Here is a 25,002-nt window from a genome sequence, read left to right as displayed (position 1 = left end):
CTAAGAGGAAAAATGATAAGAGAAGTGGACTGTTAGACATCTATTAGTAAGTGGCTAAAATCCTCAAATTCCTACTAAGTTTTGAATAGCAAAAAAATTAACTAGTAAATTTCTAGCTAACTATATGGAAGTTTGAAGTTAGCTGTCACACTTACCTTGAGCAAGGAAGCAATACACGACGACTGTGAATGATAGTCAATCTGCTCATTTCTTTGTGTCATTGAACAACGCTAGTATTTGAAGTTCACATAAGTACATACCTGGGAATCCTCACCAGCACCACCAGACTGATTCAATAAGTGTGCGGTATCACTCTGGTTACCACTTGCAAGTCCAAGACGATGTTTAACGGGAACTTTGTTAAGAACGTATGCACCTGAGCTCTGTGGCTTGTTCATCATCTGCATATAGAAAATAAAAATGTGGTAAATGTTTTTTAAATGCCTAGGAATGAAACAAGGTTAGAATAGTGTTTACCCTTAGTAGGAAGACAAGGATATGGTTAGAGGGAATGCTTTCATTATTTGTAAGGCTTCATTTTCAAACAAAGTGGTAGGTATTCAAATAATCCATCCATACATTTTTAGAAATCTAAGAGACATCACAACAAAATGCATATAGATATATATAAACCCTCACAGACACAAGTTTCTCATGAGGTTTTTATGCTTTCACCAGTATGTAGTGCTCTGAAAAGGCTTATGGGTTTCCTTGACAACAGATAAGGCTACTCCCCAAATATATTGCAATTTTGGGTGGCACTAAGAGGGTACTGTCTAATGAATCACAGATGTGATACCACTATTATACAGAGTATTCAGCCAGCAACCAGGTGAAGTATTCATTTTTGAGCTCTAACATGAAGTATGTATGCAGAACGATGAATGGAGCTGTAAGAAATACTTTTTTTTTTAATCTGAAAACAATCCAAACAAAAGAAGAACCAAGGAAACTATCTCTATTGATAATATCTGAATGGCTCTAATAAGGAGTGGCTTCCTTCCTTCACCTAGTCATTCAAATAATTTTATTTTGAGCAATGTTTCAGGCCCTGCCCTGTCTCCTAGAATAGGCATAGAATGAATGCGAGAGACAAAAATCCCACCCTCTTAGAGCTCCAAGTTCAAGAGGAACACAATAAGGGCAAAGGGGGAGGGACAAGTTGACTGACTCAGAGATGTTCTAGAGTCAAGAGTTGTTCGGTGGTGGGCAGTTACTATACTTTACTATTAAGAACCATTACTTTCTGCCTGTGGACACCCCTAAGCATGCACCAAAAAACTGCCCCTCCTACTCTCATCATGTCTAAGACACAGTGTCCTCCACCAAGCCAGAACAGCTGCAGAAGTTCTTTATCAGAGGCTTAAGCTTTGATACAACAGATGAGAGTCTGAAAAACTACTCTGAGCAGACTGTGTGGTAGAAAGAGCCAAACACTAAGTGATCTAGAGGCTTTAGGTTTGCCACTTATATCACAGCAGAGGAGGTGGGTGTAGCCAGGAATGCAAGGCCATACAAGGTGGATGGAGGATTTGTGGAAGCAAAGAGGCTGTGTCAGGAGATCGTCAATGACCTGCAGTATGGGAAGACTGAAGTGGTTGAATTCCTGACTGATGGAAGAAGCAGTGGCAAGAAGAGAAGCTTTGCCTCTGTAACCCTTCATGACCATTTAAATTATACAGACAAAATTGTCCATCAGAAATACTGTGAATAGCCACCACTGTGCAGTAAGAACAGCCCTATCTAAGCAGAAGATGACCATTTCTTCATCTAGTCAAAGAGGTTAAAGTGGTTCTGGAAACTTTGGTGGTGGTTTTGGTAGGAATGATGACCTTAGTCATGAAGGATAGGACAGTGGTCGAGGTGGCTTGGGTGACAGCCATGGTGGTGGTGGATACTGTGGAAGTGGAAAGGGCTACCATGAATTTGCTAATGACAAAAGCAATTTTGGAGATAGTAGAAGCAGTGATGATTTTGACCATTATAATAAAATAATCAATCTTCAAATATTGGACTTTGGAGGCAGACGCTCTGGCCCCTTTGGTGGCAGAGGCCAGTGCTTTGCCAAACCATGAAATCAAGGTGGCTTTGGTGGTGCGATCAGCAGCAGTAGCTATAACTATGGCAGTGGCAGACGATTTTAGTTAACTACCAGGAAACAAAGGTCAGTAGGAGAGGAGAGCCAGCGAGGTGACAGGGCAACTACAGGATACAAAAGATCTGTGAACTCAACAAGTTCAGTGGTGGCAGGGCCTGGCTGCCACATGGAAGACATGTTTTAGATAATACTCAGGTCTATGAGGGGAAAAAAACCTTGAGAGCTATATTTGTGACTAACTGTAAAAAAGGTTAGTTCAGTTTCTGTTCTGTTCCCATAAAGGGTTTTTTTCTTTTTTTTTTTACACTGTGCTGAGACTCCTAAATGTAATAAACTGTCATCATTAAGCATTAAGAGTGTGTTTAAATGCATGAAATAATGGGACATATAGAGAAACTGACTAGGTTTTGGCCGGTAAGTCTCAAGAATAATTCTAACGTAAAACCACATTAGGGTACCTAAGAAATCACCTGGAGCGCTTCTTAAAAGATAGGTTATGGAGTGCCAACCATAGCTATTCTGAAAATGAACATATTTAACAAGTGTCCAGGAAGTCAGATGCTGCTGGTCTGTAGATCAAACTGAGTTGCTCTGATGTAGAAGACTCACGGACCACAAACTGAAAAATAACATCTAGAGGTGTAATTCCTGTGATTACCTTTTGTATACCTCCATGTACCGTCGAGGGAGGAGACTGAGCCACCAGCACCTGCTGTTGCTGAAGGTGCTGGGGCAGGTGATGGTGCTGCTGTGACAGGTGACTAAGTGTTTGCTGCTGCTGCAGGAGCAGCTGTGTTGGGGACTGTAGTGCTGGCTGCTCATTATTTTCCCTATGCCACAGCACTCTAATGAATCGGTTGTTTAGAACTGCTTCTGTGCTGGAAATGGCTTTCCTCGCCTCCTCATTCGTAAGATATTGAATGAGGGCAGCTTCTGGATCTCCCTTAAAAGCAACCTATCAAAAAAAAAAAAAAAAAGGCAACACAAAAATACAGCAATTAAAGTTAAATGTGAAGTACTAATAAACAGAAAACAAACTGTTGAAATACATTCTGAATAAAGTTCTTCATTCCCTAAAGACATTTATATTTCAAAATTATCCACAAAAGTTTACTTAGTAATAATCCCAGTAATGTCACCTAACCACTTGAAGAAGTTATTAGATTACTCCTGATAGCTTATATTCAAATGAACTCCAAAGACAGAAGATATTTAATAGAACCAAAAACAAAAAAACAAAAAAAACCCCATAAAACTCAGAAAAATAGGCCCTCCTTGGTGATGCAGCGCGTTTAAAGTACACCACTAAGGAGCTAAAGCCACTTCAGCATGAGTTCAATCCCCGCCATGTGGGCGCTGGAGGTGACCCACATGGCGCAGCAGACCTCTCCTGATCTGCTTGCTGCTCCCCTCAGCAGTGTACTTTGTCAGTCTGCCTGTTCTGCTCCCGACTCTGTGTGTGGTGAATCCTCTCACGGCCCCTGCACCTCTGGCCTGTACCCCAGCTCTGTATGCATAAACAAACAAATCTTTAAAAAAAAAAAATCAGAAAAATAATTTGTGTAATTTGAGCATTTAGAAAACCTTTTTATACATATCTACAAAGCTGGTTCCACAAAGAATAACAGCTCTAGATCTGACCATAATAAATTCTATGACCTCTCAGTTCAAATATGCCATAAAATTACAAATGAAAAAAATGACTGCATGTGGTGCATATTGTGCTTAGTTCAAGGGTTTGTGGATGCCTTATTATAAATTCCCTAATAAAAAAGGGGCAAAGACTATTGATAGACAAAAATTAAAATGGTCTATATAAATTAGTCTATCTAGAATTTTATTTTATTATTTTTTTAAAGATTTATTTATTTATGCATACCAGCACTAGCATACAGGTCACAGGTACAGGTGGTGAGAGGATTCACCCAAGACAGAGCAGGGAACAGAGCAAGCAGAATGACCAAAATATACTGCTGAGGAGTAGTGGGTGGGTCACGAGAGATCTGCTACACCAAGTGGGTCACCTCCCTGGCCAGGAATTGAACCTACACTGCAGTGGCCTCAGACAGCCTCTCAGTGTCACACCCCAACCTGCTGTACTACCAGGAAGGGCCCTCTGGTGAATCCTATAACTTCCCACTCCCCCCACTCCTCTGGCCTGCACCCCAGCTCTGGTATGTATAAATGTATCTTCTAAAAAATAAACGAAATATTTAACAAGCAGATAGCAAAATACAAAATTTTTGCATGATTTACTTGATGTAGAGGACACATTATACACTGCTTAAAATTTTCAACATCAGAAACATCCTTAAAAATACTATTTCATGAGAAGATAAGAATAAGTCAATAGCCCAAATTACAAATTGTTGTAGGCACTATCAAAAACCTTACCTACCCAATTAGAACATTAAAGCAGAAAAAAATCACCTATCCACAGATAGGACTATGAACAATAATAATGTAACCAACCCACTGTTTTTCAGGAAAAGATTGCAGAAAAGGCCAAACAAGTCGCAAGAACAAAGCTGGTTTAGCAATGCCATCATAAAGGTTAGTGTACAAAAATTTAGTGGAGTTCACAACATTTAGCAGAGGAGATCAGACTTACTGCTGGCTCATTTAAGCAAAGTGAGCTGATAGAAATATTTTCAAAGATGTGTAAAATACAAGGATTCTGTCACCAACATGGGTCACATTTACCTGGATGTTAACAATAGTTCCAAATTTGCTGAAGTGTTCGTTGAGCTTGGTAATGTTGTTCAATTCCTGAGGGATTTTCTTGACTTCTAATTTGGTGTTTGTATATTGATTCTTTCTCAAGAATCCTGGTTTACTCTGATTGTTATTCCCCTGCCTGAAAAGAGTATTAACAGATCTTGGTTAAGTCTCTTACCTCACACCTAGGCAAATAAATCAGTAAAGAATGCAAATTTATATTAAAGTGTATTTTTTAAGTTCTTAGCATATTTTCTATACTATTATATACAATTACCAAGATTCACATTAAGGCAAGCATACAAACATTTTTTTTAATTGTGCATTTTTCAACTCTGCAAAAGCATAGCACTTTTTTCTTCTTTTCTATTCATTTCTAGTGTTTCAATAATTCTTAGCATTGGTTCAGACCTATAAACAAATGAGAACAAATTACTACTATAAATTACTCCTACTAGTAGGAACAAATAATTACTTGAATGGACTGTTAACTTTTTAAATTTTAAAGCATTCTAACGGTGCCTCTGGGAACCCAAACTTTGAGAAACCTCATTTGAAAATCACCAATTAATGACAACTCTTATTTTTACAAATTTACTAAGGCAAACAAAACAATGACAAAAAACAAACACAAAAACAATGCTACTGGTTAGCAAATCATCTTACTTTCCCAGCCAAGGTTTCTTTGTGAGTGGGCCTTCCAAACCACTCATAGCTCTTTTTCGGCTATCTGGTTCAAGAACAACTCTGGTTATGTTGCTATTAACTGAAACAGGGACTGGTGGTTCAGTCTGGATGACAATGTTTGCAGCTGTTGAAAACAAAAATTACATACAATTCATTATATCTGGAGAATTTCAAATGATTAAAATGTTTATTGCAAACATCAAAAAGATATCCAACTATTATAATTTTCTTTTCGTCCTTTTAAAACAGTATCTAAGTTTAAAAACTTACAGCCAATCCCTGCTCAGCAATGACTTTAAGGCAAGAATCACCAATGGATGCCAAAAAAATAAGGCAGTGAAAGTTTGTAGGAGAATGTTTGTTGGAGAACATTATATGTCAAAGTACTACTCCACAATTATTCAATTTCACAATTAACTGGTCTAACAATTATCACCTTAGGCAAACAATTAAATTTAACATTTTAAATATAGTGAAATTATTTGTCTCCTGATGCTTCCTTAAGTATCACTAAGAAATTAATCTGGATAGATACCGTAATGAAATTATAATTTTCTCATGTGTGCCAATGATATTGTGATTATATCAAAGGACTATGTCTCCCTCTGAGATTTCAATGAACAGAGCTGTAATTTACTCTCAAGTTGCCCAAGAAAAAAATGGAAAGAGAAAGATGCAAGTACAAGTTAACATCCATGCCCAAAGGTGACAAAATCCTAACTGGATTATCTAAGAGAAGGCATTCAGGCATTTATTGTACTTCTTTTGATTTTTTTTTAATAGGGTGACAATTTTTAAACTTGTAAGTTAGCAGAAAAATCCAAAGCCAGTATTGTAAGTTAGCACATTTCATTCAAAACAGTGAATGAATATTAAATACTAAGAAAATGACCTTAAAATACATGTGGTGGGAAGAAATGTGCTCAACCAGAAAGTAACACAAAACAATGCATTCTATTCTTGGGTGTTCTCCCTAACTTCAGCCACTCAACCAAAAATAAAACAGCAGCAAAAAGTAACATCTAGGGCTCATGCCAGGATAGGAATGGGGTACAAGGCCCTCCCTGGAGGAGCAACTGGTTAAGGAGCAGCACTATGAAGCTGTCGCAGATGCTTCAACACAAGTTCGATTCCAGTTAGGGAGGTGACCCACATGGTGCGGCAGACCTCTCCTGTCTCACCCACTGCCCCCCTCAGCAGTGTACTTTGTCAATCTGCCTGTTCTGCTCCCCTGTTCTGTCTCTGGTGAATCTGCTCAGCCCCTCACTCTTCACACCTCTGGCCTGTATCCCAGTTCTTACATGTATAAATAAGTATTTTTTTTTAATTCTTTAAAAAAGTAGAGAGATATTGGCCCTCCCTGGTGGCGCAGCGGGTTAGAGCACAGCGCTGAGAATCTAGGGCCGCTTCCGCATGGGTTCGATTCCCGCCTGCCCTGGAGGTGACCACATGGTGTGGCAGACCTCTCCTGGCCCGCCCGCTGCTCCCCTCAGCAGTGTACTTCATCGATCTGCCTGTTCTGCTCCCCACTCTGTCTCTGGTGAAGCCTCTCACCACCCCTGAGCCTCTGGCCTGTACCCCAGTTCTATATGCACAAATAAATAAATCTTTAAAAAAAAAAAAAGTAGAGAGATATATAGCTAGAGGTTAAGTGACTTGCCCAAGATGACAAAAGCAAGCCTGCTGTATAGCACTGTCACAATGTCTATAATTTATTCTCAAATTATTCAAGAAAAAAAAGTGAAAAAATTTTATTGCAATGTTTTAGGTTCTCAATAATAGCAAATTTACTAACTCTATGAGTTACTATACATGATATATAAACCAGGCTAATGGCAAACAAAAGATAAGAAGTCACTGAGAACACTATCTTCTTACTAATTTCAGGTACTTTGGTAATAAATTATGTATTAAAGCAAAGGCAGGGGGTCTCCCTGGTAGCTCAGGGGATAAGTCAACATTGCTATCAAGCTATCTCCAGCCACTACAGCAAGAGTTTGATCCCAAGCTAGAGAGCTAGCCCATATGGTGAGGCAGACCTCTCCTGTCTTGCCCGCTGCTCCTCTCAGCAGTGTATTTCAGTCAGTCAGCCTGTTCTACTCTCCAATCTGTCTCTGAGGAGTCCTCTCACGTCCTACATCTTGGGCCTATACTTGTTTTTATATGCCTAAATAAAAATAAATCTGAAAAAAATGTATAATAAAATAAAGCAATGGCAATAACATATTTTCTAGTATTTGAACTGGGTTCAAATTACAGTCCTATCATTAATAGCTATGACCTTGGGCAAGTACATTAACTTTTCTAAGCCTCAATGTTTTTACATATGAAAAGAGAACAAAAAATACCTTTTTCAAGTGTTGGTAAAGGATATGAAAGATAAAACACATGAAAAATCATTTCATTTAGTTGTGACACAAAACTGTTAGCCTACAGTGATTAAGTCTTAGTAATGGCAGTAAAGAAGAGTTAATAAAATCAGGCTAGGAAGAACAGAAAATGTTCATCGTATAGTTAGATCAGATGACTCATGACCAAATCATTCAAGTTGAAATTAAATATTTGAAATCTTACATAAATAAAAACAACACACTCTTTAAGCAAACTTATTGAGGGGAGAGATAAGAAGGGCATCTATCCATATTAAACACTCGGATTTAATCGTTTTAAGGTTTGTGGGTATGCGCTGGTTCTAACAAATGGTTATAAACATAAATACTAAAATTTAATTGCAATGTTTTAGGTACTCAATAATAGCACTGTGAAGAACAGTTCTCCTAATGCAAAGAAGGCCCTAATATGACTAACTTTTTTGAGGGCAGTAGACCATGTCATTTCTCTTTTCTATCAGAGTGGGAGTATACAGCGAAAATAGCCTAAGTCCATGCGACTCCCTGGTGGCACAAGGAGTTAAAGCATAGCACTATGGAATTATTGCAGCCACTGCAGCTCAAATTCAATCTCCAGCTGGGGGGTGACCCACATGGTATGGCACACCTCTCCTGTCTCATCTGCTGTTCCCTGAGTGCTGCTGAGTGTACTTTGTGGAGCTGCCTATTCTGCTCCCCACTATGACTCTAGTGAATCCTCTCACCCGACCCACACCTCACCTGTACCCAGTTCTGTATGTATAAATAAATAAATCTTAAACACACACACACACACACAACACAGCACTATAAAGCTATCTGCAGCACTGTAGCAGGAGTTCGATCCCTAGTCAGAGAGGTGACTCACATGGCACAGCAGACCTCTCCTGTCTCGTCCACTGCTCTCCTCAACAGGGGATTTCACTCTATCTGCCTATTCTGCTCCCCACTCTGTCTCTCATGAATTCTCTCAAACCCTGCATCCCTGGCCTATACCCCACTCTTGTACGCATAAATAAATAAGCTTGTTAAAAGAAAAGCCAAAGTCCTTAAAAAAAAAGCAATTAAGTAACCTTCACTATTTTTATTTAAAAATATGTTCCAGTTATAACTTTAAAATAATATTTGGAGATAAAGCTACACAAAATAAACACAATTTAAATCTTTAAAAGATAGAATATGTAAATACTTTTAGATCAAGTACTATACTCAACCACTATACAACACCTAGCAATAGAGAAAGTTCACCTCTTGGATTTGCATCCATGTCTCCAGATGTTAGGCCAATCAGATTTGGGCGCTGTGTCTGTGTTCTTGAAAAGAACTGTCTGTACTGAGATCTACCAGAACTGGTAATACTAGGAGCTTCTGGGTTATAGCCATCTGGTTCATATGTATCTGAGGGAAAACAAAGTAATAAAGCACACACCAAATCAGAGAATGGTTAAATCATTTCCCATTATTATATAACTGCAAAAATGAATTTCCTTCAACAAATTAGTCCCATCAACCCACATACAGTTTTTCTTCTAAATACACTGTATAAATACACCTAGGAGAAGAAAAGAAATAAAGATGCTTCTGTCACAAAACAAGATACACAAATCTATTCTTAAATACTGATTAATCTCCAGATTAACTTCCATTTTTAATTATCTACTCATTTTGATCCTAATAAATCACCCCTCTAAACTTTAAAGTACACTTTCAAGAGAAATTTTCACATACACAAATCTCCATTTATGAAAGAGACTTTTCTGTTATCTGTCATATTTCAATATTTCTAGGTACTCTCTTAATTAGGATGGAGGTAAGTTAAGGGTCATCAATCTATCAATGTGGTTACCTGCACTTTAAACTGTAGAAACAAAAGCTGGTTTCATAAACGCTTTTATTTCAAACACTTAAGTAAGTTTTGTATTTATAAAATAATCATTATCTTACTAATATGTACTTCACAATGACTTTTTTCATGTTTCCTGTGTTTTCTCTACAACAAAAATTTAACTTTTAGAGTTATAAAGCTAAATAACAATTTTGTTAGAACTTAAAACAAAAGTTTTGAATCTGTTAATATCTGAATGCTATAAATCCTCTTCATCCTACATAAAATGAAAGAAAGGTTAAGAGTGACTGAAGGCACCGATTTTCACAATTGTGATTTAGAAGTCCTAAAGTTTTTTGTTTTTTTAATGGAAAAATTACTTATGTTCTTCATACTGTTACAGCCTGAACTAAGGTATGCATGTCTATTACTGGTCAATCACTTCTATGATTAAGAGAATAATATTAGCAAATCATGGTTAAAGATTTTAGTTACTAGATGGTATTCTTAAGAGAAAATCTCCTATAATTAGGGCTGCAGAAAGTTTTATAGACTTTACATAATCAAATGACCTTATTCTGTAAATTTCTGGGAATAACAGAAACCTCAAAGAACTTAAAAGTTCTTTAATTAATTATGATGAATTAATCTAAAAGCTACGTGAGAAACTTTACTTTATGAGACAGCCAGAAAACACTTCATAGATCTTCAATGGGAGAAGTTTTCTTTTTAAGAGTCACTATGTTATACAAAAATCCATACAATAAGAAGCAGAGGGGAAAAAGGAAAAGTTCATCCATAATTAGCAAGAAACCAGATGCTTTTGTTTTGCCTAAAGGAAAAATTAACCTAGTTTTTTTCTAATATATAATTAATTAGAAAAACTCACATAGATATCCTCTTCCTATCTACCTGATTAGAACTAGTTCAAGGAACTAGCATGACTTTTGTTACCGAGGTACTGAAAGTAAATACAGAGGACACCAGAGATGATAGACACACAGGAGGCCTAATCACCTAGCAGCCACCAGGGACAAACCAAAGAAGAACAGAAAATAATATTTACTAAGAGATTTAATGGGAATTTGATGGCAAATCAGGATGCCAGGTCACGTAGAAGGCTAAGCAGCTTATCATACAAAAGATCGGGGAGTTAGATGGTCATCTACAGCAAAGCTTACCTGGGACCAGAGGGGTGGGGCTGGAGACTGAGGTATGGTACCCAATGGAAGATCCCATGAGATTTCGAGGTGGCACCAAACGAGCTGCCAAAAGAGGAGGCGGTGTCCCCAACTGAAGTCGCTCAGATGCAGCAGCACCATGTTCACGAGAGTACATGGGCTGTCCTACAGAGGAAATAGGAGGGCAAACAGGATTGAAAGGCACAGCTTCTCTTTAGTGAGGTATCTGATGAGACTTTAAGCCAAGGAACAGAAAAAATTACACAGCGACAACAGTAGTAGAGAAAGATGTTACTGAGATTCTTTCTAACTCAAAACTAGACATGAAACCAGTTAGGATGCACTGAGATAAAGACAGTTAGAATTAGGTAGTACAGGCCTTCCCTGGTGGCACAGTGGGTTAAAGCGCAGCACTAAGAAGCTAAAGCCACTTCAGCATGAGTTCGATTCCCACCCTGGAGGTGACCCACATGGCACAGCAGACCTCTCCTGACCCACCCACTGCTCCCCTCAGCAGTGTACTTCATCGATTTACCTGTTCCACTCCCCACTCTGTCTCAGATGAAGCCTCTCATTGACCCTGCACTTCTGGCCTGTACCCCAGTTCTGTATGCATAAATAAATAGATCTTTAAAAAAAAAAGGGGGGGGCTCTTCCTGGTGGCACAATATGTTAAAGCACCGCACTATGAAGATCTCAGAAGCCACTGCAGCACGAATTTGATCCCCAGCCAGGGAGCTGACCCATATGGTGTGGCACACCTCTCCTGCCTGCCCACTGCTCTCCTTAGCAGTGTATTTCAGTAAATCTGCCTGTTCTGCTCCCCACTCTGTCTCTGGTAAATCCTCTCAACTACCACACTTCTGGTCTGTACCCCAGCTCTGTAAACATAAATAAATAAATCTTAAAAAAAAAAAAATAGGTAGTATGACACCATACTTTTTTGTTTAAATCTTAAAAGGAACAACTATTTGCTAATTTAAACCAAAAGTGAACATCAAGTTATTAGACAAAGGAGCCCTGAGCTGCTATTCATGCAGTTTTGTTCTGTCAGGCATGTACCTTTATATGACATGAAGGCTGTTACATCATTAGGGGAAAAAAACAAAACAAAACTTATACTCCCCCCCAAAATCACATAATTTTACATTTGTACAAAGTATGCTACTATGTCTAGGTGTAGAAAAGAAATTCAAAAAAGAAAAAGTACCACAAGCACACCTTTGCAGAGAAGAAAGGTTCAAAGGAAAAATTAAAGATAAAATAGATCAATAAACAAGATAAAACAGGAGCAGGAGGGTAACAAAAATAGAGAAAGGGGGGAACAGGGCATAAATCTCAGCTAAACACATTAGCCATTGTACACAGGCAATGATCTCAGATGTTAAGAACCACTTTTTGACAGAAAGTACATTCAGAGTTTATATATATATGGATATAAGAATGTCTGACATAATGAAGTCAAATGTTACCAAAGAGAATTAAAAGGATAAGGTATCAAAGAGCAAAATCTCTCTGGTTAGTCATTTAAATAGTATCCTTTAAAAAGATCTTATGAAAGCCAAAAAGATATTTAGAGGTGGTGACTTTTAATTTGGGTGAAGTGTTTTAAGTATTTTAACTTATTTTAATGAGTGTACGGTACTGCTACCTATCCAGACAATAACAATTCATTTCATTATTCAAATCCTCTCAAAATGTGCGATATCTTAACAAAAATGATAAAAATTCAGACTTTTCCTCCTCAGCTATAACTATTTGACATTAACCCTTAAACACTGACAACTGTTAGATTAAAAAACTTTAATGTAATTTTTATATTGAGTTGCAATACTAAATTTAAAAGACAGAAAATACACCATCAAATTCAACTTTGAGATAATCCAGTGTTTTGTGTTTACAAGTCCTAAGTCATTAAGAAATACTGTTCAGAGTTGATTCAGGCTGAAACAGATAAACCAGAATTGATGTTATAGAAGCTGAAGGATGAGTACATCCTTTTTTATATAGGCCAGAAATTTGCTATAATTAAGAAACAAGAGGCCACTCTCCTGCACACCTGTGACTACAGGAAACACTTTTTCTTCTTGCTCTTTTTCTTAATCAACTTGTCCTTTTAAAATGTTAAAAAGAAAGAAAGATAGGCCTCCCTAGCAACTCAGGAGTTAAATCTCCACGCTACCAAGCTATTGTCAGTCACTGCCCAGGAAGTGACCCACACGGTGCAGCAGACCTCTCCTGTTTTGCCCGCTGTGCCCCTCCACAGTGTAGTCCAGTAGACCCGCCTGTTCTGCTCCCCACTCTGCCTCTGGTGAATCCTCTTACCACCCCCACACTTCTGGCCTACACCCAGCTCTTATATGCTTAAATAAACCAACCTTTAAAAAAATAATTACAATAATTTGGCCACTATATGTTATAGTCCATTATTTTAGACCAATTTTTTATTTGCATTTATTTACATAACTAAAAAATTTGGGGAGTAGAACTTTACACTTCAACATGTGCATGTGCTTAACCAAAGTTCCACTGTCAATAAAATGTCATGTTAAGATTACCTTAAATGTGATGGCACATGGGTGATTTGGTTATGGGAAACCCAAGAGGACTGCTACTGAGATGGAAAATGCACAAAAATATGTAAAAATAAACTAATTAAAAAAAAAGATTACCTTAAATGATGCTCTCTTCACTTCAGCATACAGGTAAATTCATTATTAGGAATATTTTATTTGACTCTTAGAAGGTAAGTCTTTTAGAATCCCAATTCAGAGGAACAACGACTTTTGACATTGTATTTTGCTGTATCAGAGCAGACTTCTTTAAAACAGAAGTTCTTGCCTTTCTCTCCCAATATCACACAAAATCAAAATACAGCTAACCTGTATTTTATATATTGTAATCTCAAAGCAAATTGCCTTGTGAAATTATGCTACTATCTCTAACAAGAGAAATTTAACTATGTTTTTTTAACACTGTTACCTAATATGAGAAAACATGGCTTTTCTTTTTTAAGTTAAACAACATTTACTTACGTTCTGATACTGTATAAAGGAGGTTCTGGGGTAAAGGAGGAGGTAGTCTTGCTCCCACAGGTGCAAGATTGGGCACTGTATTTGTCCCAGGCTGATCACGGTTGTTTATCAAACTTGACTGTGTTATGGGTGGTCCTACAAACAAAAAGTGAAAAGTAGAGTATTATAGTTTCTATGTGATACTAATTACCTACTTTGGCTGAGAACAGAATTAAGGAATTTGATAATATGTAGTTGTTTAAGCTCTATGAATTTGAGTTGCACAATTAATTAAAATGACATTTTATTTCTAGAACAGACAAAACTTATCTAGGGTAGAAAATAGAACTGATTGCCGCTGGGGATTGAGCTGGAAAATGGCTTGGAAGATGTTATGTTATAAAGATGATGTCTGAAATACATCAAAAATTAAAATGGGAGAGGAAACAATAAAAATAAACCAAGTAAAATGTTAGCCGCAGGACTTGAAGAGTATATGGAAGTATATGAATGGTCAGCGTACAGTATTTTCAACTTTTCCGTTTCTTTAATATTTTTCATAGAAAAACACAGTGGGAAATGATTGGATTCACCTTTAAATTTTCCATATAAATTCATGGTAACAGTATTTCTAGACCTCAAAAATAACCTACTAAACAGGAATCCTCCTTTTCAGATAGTAAAGGAAACTATTTAAAGATGCTTCTTGGGCCCTCCCTGGTGGCACAACCTGTAAAAATGCAGCGAAGCTATTGGCAGCCACCCTGACACAAGTTCAATCCCCAGCCAGGGAGTTGATCCACACGGCCCAGCAGACCTCTGCTGACACGCCCGCTGCTCCCCTCAGCCATGTATTTCAGTAGATCTGCCTACTCGACTCCCCACTCTGTCTCTGGTGAATCCTCTTACCATCCCCCACACCTCTGGCTTATATCCCAAGTTCTGTATGCATAAATAAATTTAAAAGATGCTTCTTTATTTGTAGAATAAAATCTCAACCTTCATTTATACCATATCTGTCACAATATGAAAGCATTCACAAGCACAGAGTTGAGTGTTATTTCTATTGACCAATCTAAGCATGACTCCAAATCTTTATTAACTTGAAATGAAATGTGTCCTGTAAGGATGTTACTGCACAAATTAAAGATGATAGGTATAAGATCATGCTTCATGACTTATGAACATCTTATAAGACTATAATTTCAAAAATGTAAAGTTTTAAAAAAGTGAAAAAATACTGTTTAAATAAACTGAATGCCAATCATTCTTAATATCTATGATCTCTTAATGTTAAATTTCTTCAAGAAAATATTCTTAACTTTTTTGGATCTTTTAGGTATATTTAGAAAATATCCTTTAAAATTTTAGATTAGGGACTCCTTTTAACAGGAGTTAAAAGTCTCAGCCCTTTCAAGCTATCACCAACCACTGTGGCATGAGTCTGATCCCTGGCTAGGGAGGTAACTCACATGGCTCAGCATACTCCTCACCTGCTGCATCCCTCAGCAGTGTATTTCAGTGGATCCACTCAATCTGCTCCCTACTCTGTCTCTGGTGAATCCTCTCACTACACAATTTTCCCCTCACCCACCCCCTCTCTGCACCTCTGGCCTATACACCAGTTCTTGTATGCATGAATAAATATAAAATAAATCTTTTAAAAAAGCATTCAAATTTTAGGGGCCCTCCCTAGTGGCACAACAGGTTAGGATGCAGCACTGTAAGCTGGTCGCAGCCGCTTCAGTGCCAATTGGATTCCCGGCACTGGAGGTGACCCACATGGCATGGCAAAACTCTCCTGACCCAACTGCTGCTCCCCTCAGCAGAGTACTTCATCAATCTGCCTGTTTTGCTCCCCACTCTGTCTCTGGTGAATCTGCTCCTTGCCCCTGCACCTCTGGCCTGCACCCCATTTCTGAATGCATAAATAAATATATCTTTTAAAAAAGAATTAGAATTTTAGGGGCACTCCCTGGTAGCACAATGGATTAAAGTGCAGCAGCACTATGAAGCTATCTGCATCCACTGTAGCATGAGCTCAATTCCCGGCCAGGGAGGTGACCCACACGGCAAGCAGACCTCTCCTGACCTTCCGTTGCTCCCCACAGTAGTATATTTCAGTCAAATCTGTCTGTTCTGCTCCCCATTCTGTCTGGTGAATCCTCTCACTACCCCACACCTCTACCAGTTACCCCAATTCTTATGTGCAAAAATAAACAAATCTTTTTTTAAAAAATAAATATTCTCAAGCAAAGAAATATTCAGTGAACATATACTTACTTGGTATGGGAAGAACAACAGAAGGTGGAGGCTGGCCATGTCCTTGGGGAACAGGAAGTCTCATATTGTGGCCAGGACCTGGACCTGGGCCTGGACCTGGGCCTGGGCCTGGACCTGGGCCAGGACCTGGGCCTGGCATCGGAGGCATTAACATCCCAGGAGGTGGAGGAGGAGGAAGTCCAGGAGGAGGTGGAGGGAAAGGAATCATGCTTGGCAGAGCAACTTCATCAACAACCAGGGGATCATTTCCATGATCAAACTGACAAAGGTCACCAAGTACACAAAATCCTCTTTCTGTAAGAATGAAGAAAAATCTTATTATGACCTACTTAGAGTCTGGGGGGGGGCAGGGGGAGAAACCACATCAATCAGATTTATACAGCATTTCCCTAAGGAGACTAATGTCCTCTTGGTATTATTCTGTTAATCATGACATATCCCTGAGGTAAAAGCAGGTGTACTTTCTACACCATATGACTGTAATATATTGAGATAGCAAATGACACTGGGTGAGAAACAAGCAACTAGCCACTTGCTATTATTATGTTTTCATAACAGAAAAATATCTTAAATATTAATCTAACAAAGAATAATGGAACCGAACTAGATGACCTAACTTTAGCTACCTATTTTTTTTACTATTTTAAAGCAACAATTTTTCTGTATCTAAAAGATAACACAGGTTATGCACTGTAGAATTGTTTGTAATAGCAAAACAACAGCAAAACACTCCAAAAGGGTATCAGCAAGGAAAAAGTTAAGTATATTTTTTCAGTATAGCAGAATAGTAAAAATCCTAAAAAATACACAGAAAGCTCTTTATGTATTAATATAGGAAGAATGTCAGAAAATATTACTAACTGAAAAAAAAAAACCCACTATGTAGAAGAGTGTGAATATATGAGCATTTGTGTAATAAAGTAGGAAGATATATGCATTTGCTTATATACACATGTATAAACTGTGTTTAGAAAGATAGCTAAGAAATGTTAAAATGTCCTTGGGAAAGAGCTCAGTGGTGGGGAGTCCAGAGTGAGAGTGAAGCAGTACCTGGCTTAGGATATGATTCTATTTCTTATTTGTAAAATTGTAAATATTCCCTTTCCTGTATTTAACAAATAAACAATCTGGATTTATAGAAAAAATGCTTATGATGTCTTTGATTTGCTTCACAATTATATAGGTAAGGAAGAAAATGTTAGAGTATAGGTGAAAAAACAAAATCATGGATACAAAGTCCTGGAAACATCAAGGTCAATTATAGTATCTTCTTGCCAGAAGTATTTAAATGGTTCTATAATAAAAAATTAAAATATACACACACATACATTGATCCATTCATTGAATTGGAAAGTCAACAAGTTAACAGTATAAATTGGTTACATATGCACCAAATATCACACAAAGAAATCACATCCTATCAACTTTCATTGTATACATAGTATCTGAAATAACAAGAACAATAAAAAAACTAAAGGGTAAGAACTGAACAGTTTCTTGACAAGAGTCAAAATATTAAATTAAACAATAATTAGCATATACTAAAGAAGTCTCCTCATTTATCCCTGTAACAAAATCTGGATTATAATGGTAAATGTATGCAAATATAAGCAACATTTGTTTTATTATTACTTTTGGGTACAAAAGAGAGTTTTTACCATCATAATCTCTGCATCGCCTCTTTGGTGGTGGGTTTCGACCAAAAGAATTGGAAGAGCTGTGATTGTTGTAGTAATTAGACCAACTCTCTGTTGTGTTTTCAGAATGGTGCGCAGGTGCAATCACAGTGACAGTGCTGGGAATAGACTGCGCCCCGGAGGAATACTGCTCAGAAGAGTTTGCAGGGGGTGCAGACACAGGCACATAGGAACTCTCCAAGTCGTTCCTTTCACTCTTAAACTTTGATCTTTCCCTATGCTCTGCTTTAGAGACAACAACAAAAAAATAGATCAGAATTTAATGTTCTTAAACTTTATTTTCTCGCAGAATAGGAAAGATGAGACCACTGAAAGAAATTTACTGACTTATCCTTATTTCAAAGTCTCTTCATTAATATATTTTAAGAGCAGTAGCATCAAAAATGTGGCATGTAACAATAACTTGTGCAAAATCATTTTAAGACATTAACATCAATTTAAAATAAAGAAACACTGGTTTCCCCACTGATACTAAGTAAGACAATCACGAACTGATTTCCAAATGGATAGCCCACGATATCAGGGGCTGGGATGTGGGTACTCAAGTTAAATTTTTTTTCTTTTTAGTTTATTATAAACTGCAGGCAACCTTACAGCAAGCCAATTATTTTGGGGGAAAGTGGGAGATTTTTCTGATAGATGAGTAGATTTTTTTGATGGACCGTACTGGCTTCTAATGTGAAAAACTATTCTTAAAACGTCAATGCAATTAAAAACAAAAAAGGCAATGTAATTAATGACTTCCTAGAGTGATAACTTTGTTTATAAATGGATACTTATTTCAATTATACAAAATGACTTAAATCTAAACATGAATTATGATACACCTAGATGAATTATCTTTTTAGTCAAACTACCTTGATTCTATCCCAAGAAAAGAGCCCTATCTTTGTAACAAAATCAGTATTAGATTTTTAAAAATTATTTCAGTTTTTTACACAGGCACATTAAACGTACAGTTACCTTTAAGCAAAATTCTAGAACCCTGATGATATAGTAATACAAGCAACTAAGGAGTATTGCGGAGGATGCCTCATCTACTTACCAACATTTCTATTTGGATCCCGGTCTTTGCTGCGACCCCTGCTTCGACTTCTACTTCGACTCAGGCCTCGGCTCTTACTGCGGCTTTTACTCCGACCTCTTCTCCAGTCATATTTCTCACGGTACAATTCATTCCGTTCATAGTACCGGTCATAGTCTCTCCACTTACCATCTTCTCTTTTCTTCTCACGTGTCCTATAATACACCGATATAAAAGCCATGTGTACACTACAGAAAACAAATCTGCAAACAAATCAGTAGGAAGCTCTAACACTGCACTTAATTTCTCTAATCCATTATGTAAAAAGAATAGGTATTCCCTCAACTACACTGGGTGGGGAGAGGTGAATCCAAAATATGAAATAGAGGAAAACGGAACTTCAAAACTATAAAAGAACGAAGTCTCAATACAAAGTTTTCCCACACAAAGACCATTTTATTTTATGGTAGGCTGATGATTCAACATATAAACAATACTACTTATTATATAAAATGCTATGGATAGTTTTAACACTGAGCACCCCTAGCCAAATGGAACATTTCACTAATATTCTCAAAGGAGAAAGCTCCCACCCCGGAGCTCTTGGGGAAAACACATAATGATGACTGTTTATAAAAGGAAGAGAAAGTATGACAAAGACAAAAAACAGACAATGAAAGGAGGAGATGTAATCCTCTCTTCTTCTAGTCAGTTTAGAGAGAGTTAGCCTGTAAGTTAAAAATCCTGTAATTCCCTTATAAGGTAACTGAAGAAAAGATAGCAAAGTTCTTCTAATTAAACACAAACCTTCGCTCACTGGATTCTGAACGAGTCTTCTGGGGACTAGGATATTTCTTTTTTCTGCCATCTCGTTCATCCTCTACTGGCTCCTGAAATACCTGTATTAAAACATTAGAAACAAGAACAGTTCTTCTATAAATTACAAAACATATTTATCCAATCAATCACCTTTCTGGTACGAGACAGCACAAATAAATACAAAGAAATTATGAAATAAATCACATACAAAAAGTTAGGCAACAGGGAGATGTAAAACAATGCTGAAACTTCTCTAACAGCAATATGATACTTTTAAATGTTAATTTTTTTTTTTTAAAGATTTATTTATTTGTACATACAGAACTAGGGTACAGGCCAGAGGCTCAGGGGCGGTGAGAAGCTTCACCAGAGACAGAGCGGGGAGCAGAACAGGCAGATCGACGAAGTACACTGCTGAGGGGAGCAGCGGGCGGGTCAGGAGAGGTCTGCCTCGCCATGTGGTCTCCTCCGGGGCAGGCGGGATTTGAACTCATGTGGAAGTGGCTTTAGCTTCTCAGTGCAGTGCTTTAACCCGCTGCGCCACCAGGGAGGGCCCTAAATGTTAATTTTTTAAAAAGATTTATTTATTTGTGCATACAGAACTGAGGTATAGGCCAGAGATTCAGAGGCAGTGAGAGGCTTCACCAGAGACAGAGTGGGGAGCAGAAAGGGAGATCAACAAAGTACACTGCTGAGGGGAACAGTGGGCAGGTCAGGAGAAGTCTGCCACACCATGTGGGTCACCTCCGGGGCAGGCAGAAATTGAACTTATTCAGAGTAGCTTTAGCTTCTTAGTGCTGTGCTTTAACCCGCTGTGCCACCAGGGAGGGCCCTTAAATGTTAATTTAAAGTAGAAACAGCAGTGGAGAAAAACAGTAAGTCATTCTTTAAGTTGAAAAAGTAAAAATAGCAAGTCTATAACTATCATGCAATGAAAGTTTTCTTCCTAGTTATAAAACGTTCATACATATAACTCATTTAAGGAATGAACACTAGATATGTTCCACAGGAAGGGTTTCAAGATTAAATAAATTAATGAATAAGACTAAGTATTTTATGTCAACCACAGAAAATGGTATTGGGAAAAATGAAAATGTTAAGGTTGTTAAAAGCTAACAACCAAGACTCACCAGAAATAGAGAACTAAGTGTTGCCTTACTGTCTTTAAACAGAAGTCTATCTCAAAAGAAATAGGTAACTTTTACCAAAGTTAGGTAAAATAACTCATTTGGCAAGAGCTAAACAAGTGTTTCTTAAAATTAGCCGAGAAGCCTGCTTAGAAGTATCTGCTCAGGAAGCGAACAAAAGATAACAATTTAATAAACTCAGGCAACATGTTCTGCTGCTCTGTCTCTGGTGAGTCCTCTCACCCTCTGCACCTCTGGCCTATACCCCAAGCTCTTGTATACATAAATTTAAAAAAAAAAAAACTCTTAAAAATTTAGTCATCAGAAAATGAAAGCCACAATATGGCAGCAATATGTTCTCTCTACCAATTTACAGGAACTAGAATATATTATTCCATTGAGATGCAATCAGCATAATCCAAACAGTGAAACACTCTACAGGATAAATTATAAATGTTGTTTCTTTAACAAAACAAAATTTACAGAGGGGATACGTAAAAGTAGAAACGTAGGTAGGTGTGAAGTGTGATTTAAAGAATAGAAAAGGCACAACGGGTTAGAGCGCAGCACTATCGGGCTGTCCACAGCCACTGAAGCATGATTCAGTGTCTGGCCCACTACCAAGGAAGGTGACCCACGTGGCTCGGCAGACCTCTCCAGTCTCACCTGCTGCTCCCCTCAGCAGTGTAATTCAGCTGATCTGCCTGTTTGCTGCTTATTCTTGTCTCTAGCAAATCCTCTTATTTGCCACACCTCTGGCCTATGCCCCAACTGTTGTATGCATAAATAAATAAATCCTTAAAAAAATAAAGAATAGGGCCCTCCCTGGTGGCACAGCGGGTTAAAGCACAGCACTAAAAGCTAAAGCCACTTTTGCGTGAGTTCAATTCCCGCCTGCCCCAGAGGTGACCACATGGCACAGCAGAGCTCGCCTGCTGCTCCCCTCAGCAGTGTACTTCGTCATTTGGCCTGTTCTGCTCCCCACCGTCTCTGGTGAATCCTCTCACTATCCCTGCACCCCTGACCTGTACCCCAGTTCTGTATGCATAAATATTTTTTTAAAAATATGTCTTCTAACAATTCAGATGATGCTGATATAACTAATATGAATAACAAGCTACATACCAAAGGTCTATTACTTTCATGTACCATTTTTTTTTACATGTTCATGAACTCAGACAGATGAGGTAAAGATTTTAATAAGTTAATTATAGTACAACAAATTTACAGGTAATTTTGCAAGAATAGATAAAATGCAGTATGTCTCATACATCATGGCACATACCTAACAAATCTTTCTCCAGCATCATGATGAGTTGTACCAATGATTCAAATTTTCTCACCTCCCCATGTAACACAGTTTAACTGTAAAACAACTATTGCTACATTGTAGCCCACGACCAAGAAAAGAAGTTAAAAATGCCTAATTTTTTGATGGATTTACTCCCTGTATCCTGCTCAGACCAACTGCAACTGAGCACAGACCAAAAAACTAATTAATCAAAGGTAAAAATCCCACACTTGCCACATTATCTGAGAGAATTATTATAAACTATTACATTTATACCCTATTATAAGAACTATTAGGGGCCTTCTGGTGGCACAAGGGGTCACCCCTTGTCTCAGTACTACGAAGTCCTCAACAACCACTGCAGCATGAGTTTGAGCCCCAGAGAGAGCTGACCCACATGGCACAGCAGACCTCTCCTGTCTCCCTCACTGATCCCCTCAGCAGTGTATTTCAGTTAATCTGCTTGTTCTGCTCTCTGCTCTGTCTCTGGTAAATTCTCTCACCACCCTGCACCTCTGGCCCGTACCCCAGTTCTTGTATGCATAAACAAATAAATCCCCACTCTGTCTCTGGTGAATTCTTTCACTCCCCCAGCACCTCTGGCCTATACTCCAGTTCTTGTATGCATAACTAAATAAATCATTAAAAAAAAAAAAAGAATGATACAGGAAATAATAAATTTAGAAAAAATAGTAAAATGAAAAAGGAACTATATGACTAAAAAAAAAAGTGGGTCCTCCCTGGTGGCACAACAGTTTAAAGTGAAGCACTATGAAACTATCCACACCTGCTGCAGCATGAGTTCGATTCCCAGCTAGGGGGGTAATGCACATGGCACAGCAGACCTCTCCTCTCTCACTCATTGCTCCCCTAAGCAGTGTAATTCAGTCAATCTGCCTGTTCTGTTTCCCGCTCTGTCTCTGGTAAATCCTCTCACATCCGCACCTCTGGCCTGTACCCCAGTTCTTGTATGCATAAAGAAATAAATCGTTTTTTAAAAATGGTCACTTAATCAGAAAATGTATTACCAAGTGAATTCTGAGGTTTCATTTCACTTCCATCAAGGCTCTATATTGACCAAGTTTTCTTTTACTAATAATCACTAGAAAAATTTCCCTGAATTCCTCAATATTACCAAAACATTTCTTGAATCACCAAACAAGCTATCTGAAATTCTTCCAATATTTAAGTTGAATGAACTAAAGAATGATAAAGAATATAGTTTACCTCAAACCTTCAAATTTTAGTAACAGTTAATTACTTTTAAAGAGGTCAACTTTAACCCTTGAACAACATGGGTAATGGAATCTAAGAAGATCCCAAAAGCAAAAGAAAACTTTACATTACCTCTTCTTTAATTTCTTCTTTTTCTTGGACTGGTGGTTTTGGCTCAGGCTTAACTGGTTCCAAAGGTGGAAGGTAATTCTTAGTATAGAGACTTTCAAAAAGTTTATCCACAAAACCTGAAGTTTCTAAGAAGAAAAATAATATTTAATTGTCATACAAACAAAAACAAAAGTTAGACAACTCTATAGGCAAACCTGAGGAAAATGGGACATCTTATACACTGATGGTGGGACTAAAATTGAATCTAACTCTAAGAGGTTTGATTCCACTCTTCACTCTTTGGTGTTTAGATTCTTTGAGCATATACAATGATACATACATAGGATTATTTCTCTGACATGTATTAGTAAAAGACTGAAACAAACCAAACCACCACTAATAAAAGACTACGTTATGAGGGGCCCTCCATGGTGACACAATGGTTTTAAAGCACAGAACTGTGAAGCTATCGCAGCTGCACAAGTCTGATCCCTAGCCAGCAGGGTGACCCATATGATGTGGCAGACCTCTCCTGACTCACCTACTATTCCCCTCAGCAGTGTATTTCAGTACATCTGCCTGTTTTGCTCCCCACTCTGTATCTGGTGAATCCTCTCAACTCCTGCACCTCTGGCCTATACCCCAATTCTGTGTATATAAATAAATAAATGTTAAAAAAAAAAGACATTATGGGGGAGCCATACAACAGAATTTACAGTAACTGTAAAAAGAAATCAACAAGGATAATATAAAATTCAAAGATATATGATGAAATAATCGTATCTGTTTAAATTTGCAAATACTAAAAAGAAAAAGGTTGTATACTGAAAGCAGGAAGAGAACAGATGAAGAACAAGTCAAAGAAACTTCACTGTATGGAATAATTGTACAGCCTCCTCAAAATGTTTAATTAAAAAATGTTTAAATTTGTAGAAAAAATACTGACATGAAAATGATAAAAAAATGTATTTTGTATTCTACAAAAACCCCTACTCTATTGTGTAACTTTTTCAGACTAGCTCAATGCAAAACACAGATAAACTTACTAAAACTAAGTGTTGGCCCTCCCTAGTGTTGCAACAGGTTAAAGCCCAACACTATGAAGCTATCCACAGCCACTGCATTAAGAGTTCCAGCCCGGCAAGGGAGCTGACCTACATGGCCAGCAGACCTCTCCTGTCTCCTCTGCTCCCCTCAGCAGGGTATTTCAGTCTGCCTGTTCTGCTCCCCACTCTGTCTCTGGTGAATCCTCTCACACTCACCTACCCTGTACCTCTGGCCTGTATCCCAGTTCTTGTATGTATAAAAAATACATCTTGGGTCCTCCCTGGTGGCACAATTGTTCAAAGCACAACACTGTGAAGCTAGCCACAGCTGCTTCAGCACGAGTTCAATCCCCTGCCAGGGAGGTGGCCCACATGGTGCAGCAGACCTCTCCTGTCTCACCTGCCAGCACTGCAAGCTTGCCACAGCCACTTCAGTGCGAGTTTGATCCCTGGCCACGGAGGTGCCCCACGTGGTGCAGCAGACCTCTTCTGTCTCA

The 25,002-nt window shown here is 38.0% G+C and overlaps 1 protein-coding gene across 2 annotated transcripts in view; it reads right to left on the bottom strand.

Moving 5' to 3' along the window:
- Positions 1–25,002, bottom strand: part of RBM27 (RNA binding motif protein 27) — a 58,234-nt gene that overhangs the window by 17,498 nt on the left and 15,734 nt on the right. Inside the window, exons 3-14 of one of the 2 annotated variants that reach the window (XM_004686849.2) lie at positions 23,481–23,605; positions 19,704–19,795; positions 18,918–19,111; positions 17,834–18,094; positions 16,176–16,469; positions 13,914–14,048; positions 10,879–11,043; positions 9,121–9,270; positions 5,483–5,627; positions 4,802–4,955; positions 2,757–3,053; positions 261–401 (exon numbers count right to left, since the gene is read on the bottom strand). In XM_004686849.2, the coding sequence (XP_004686906.1) occupies positions 261–401; positions 2,757–3,053; positions 4,802–4,955; positions 5,483–5,627; positions 9,121–9,270; positions 10,879–11,043; positions 13,914–14,048; positions 16,176–16,469; positions 17,834–18,094; positions 18,918–19,111; positions 19,704–19,795; positions 23,481–23,605 (2,153 nt within the window). Of the gene's footprint in view, positions 1–260; positions 402–2,756; positions 3,054–4,801; positions 4,956–5,482; positions 5,628–9,120; positions 9,271–10,878; positions 11,044–13,913; positions 14,049–16,175; positions 16,470–17,833; positions 18,098–18,917; positions 19,112–19,703; positions 19,796–23,480; positions 23,606–25,002 lie in introns of both variants that reach the window. The other variant, XM_012728024.1, reaches the window with a different exon arrangement.

Source organism: Condylura cristata, unplaced genomic scaffold, assembly GCF_000260355.1.
Source record: "Condylura cristata isolate star-nosed mole 26May11 unplaced genomic scaffold, ConCri1.0 scaffold00021, whole genome shotgun sequence".
Taxonomy (NCBI): domain Eukaryota; kingdom Metazoa; phylum Chordata; class Mammalia; order Eulipotyphla; family Talpidae; genus Condylura; species Condylura cristata.
The sequence above is the reverse complement of the archived record's forward strand: the minus strand, read 5'-3'. Positions and strand labels throughout refer to the sequence as shown.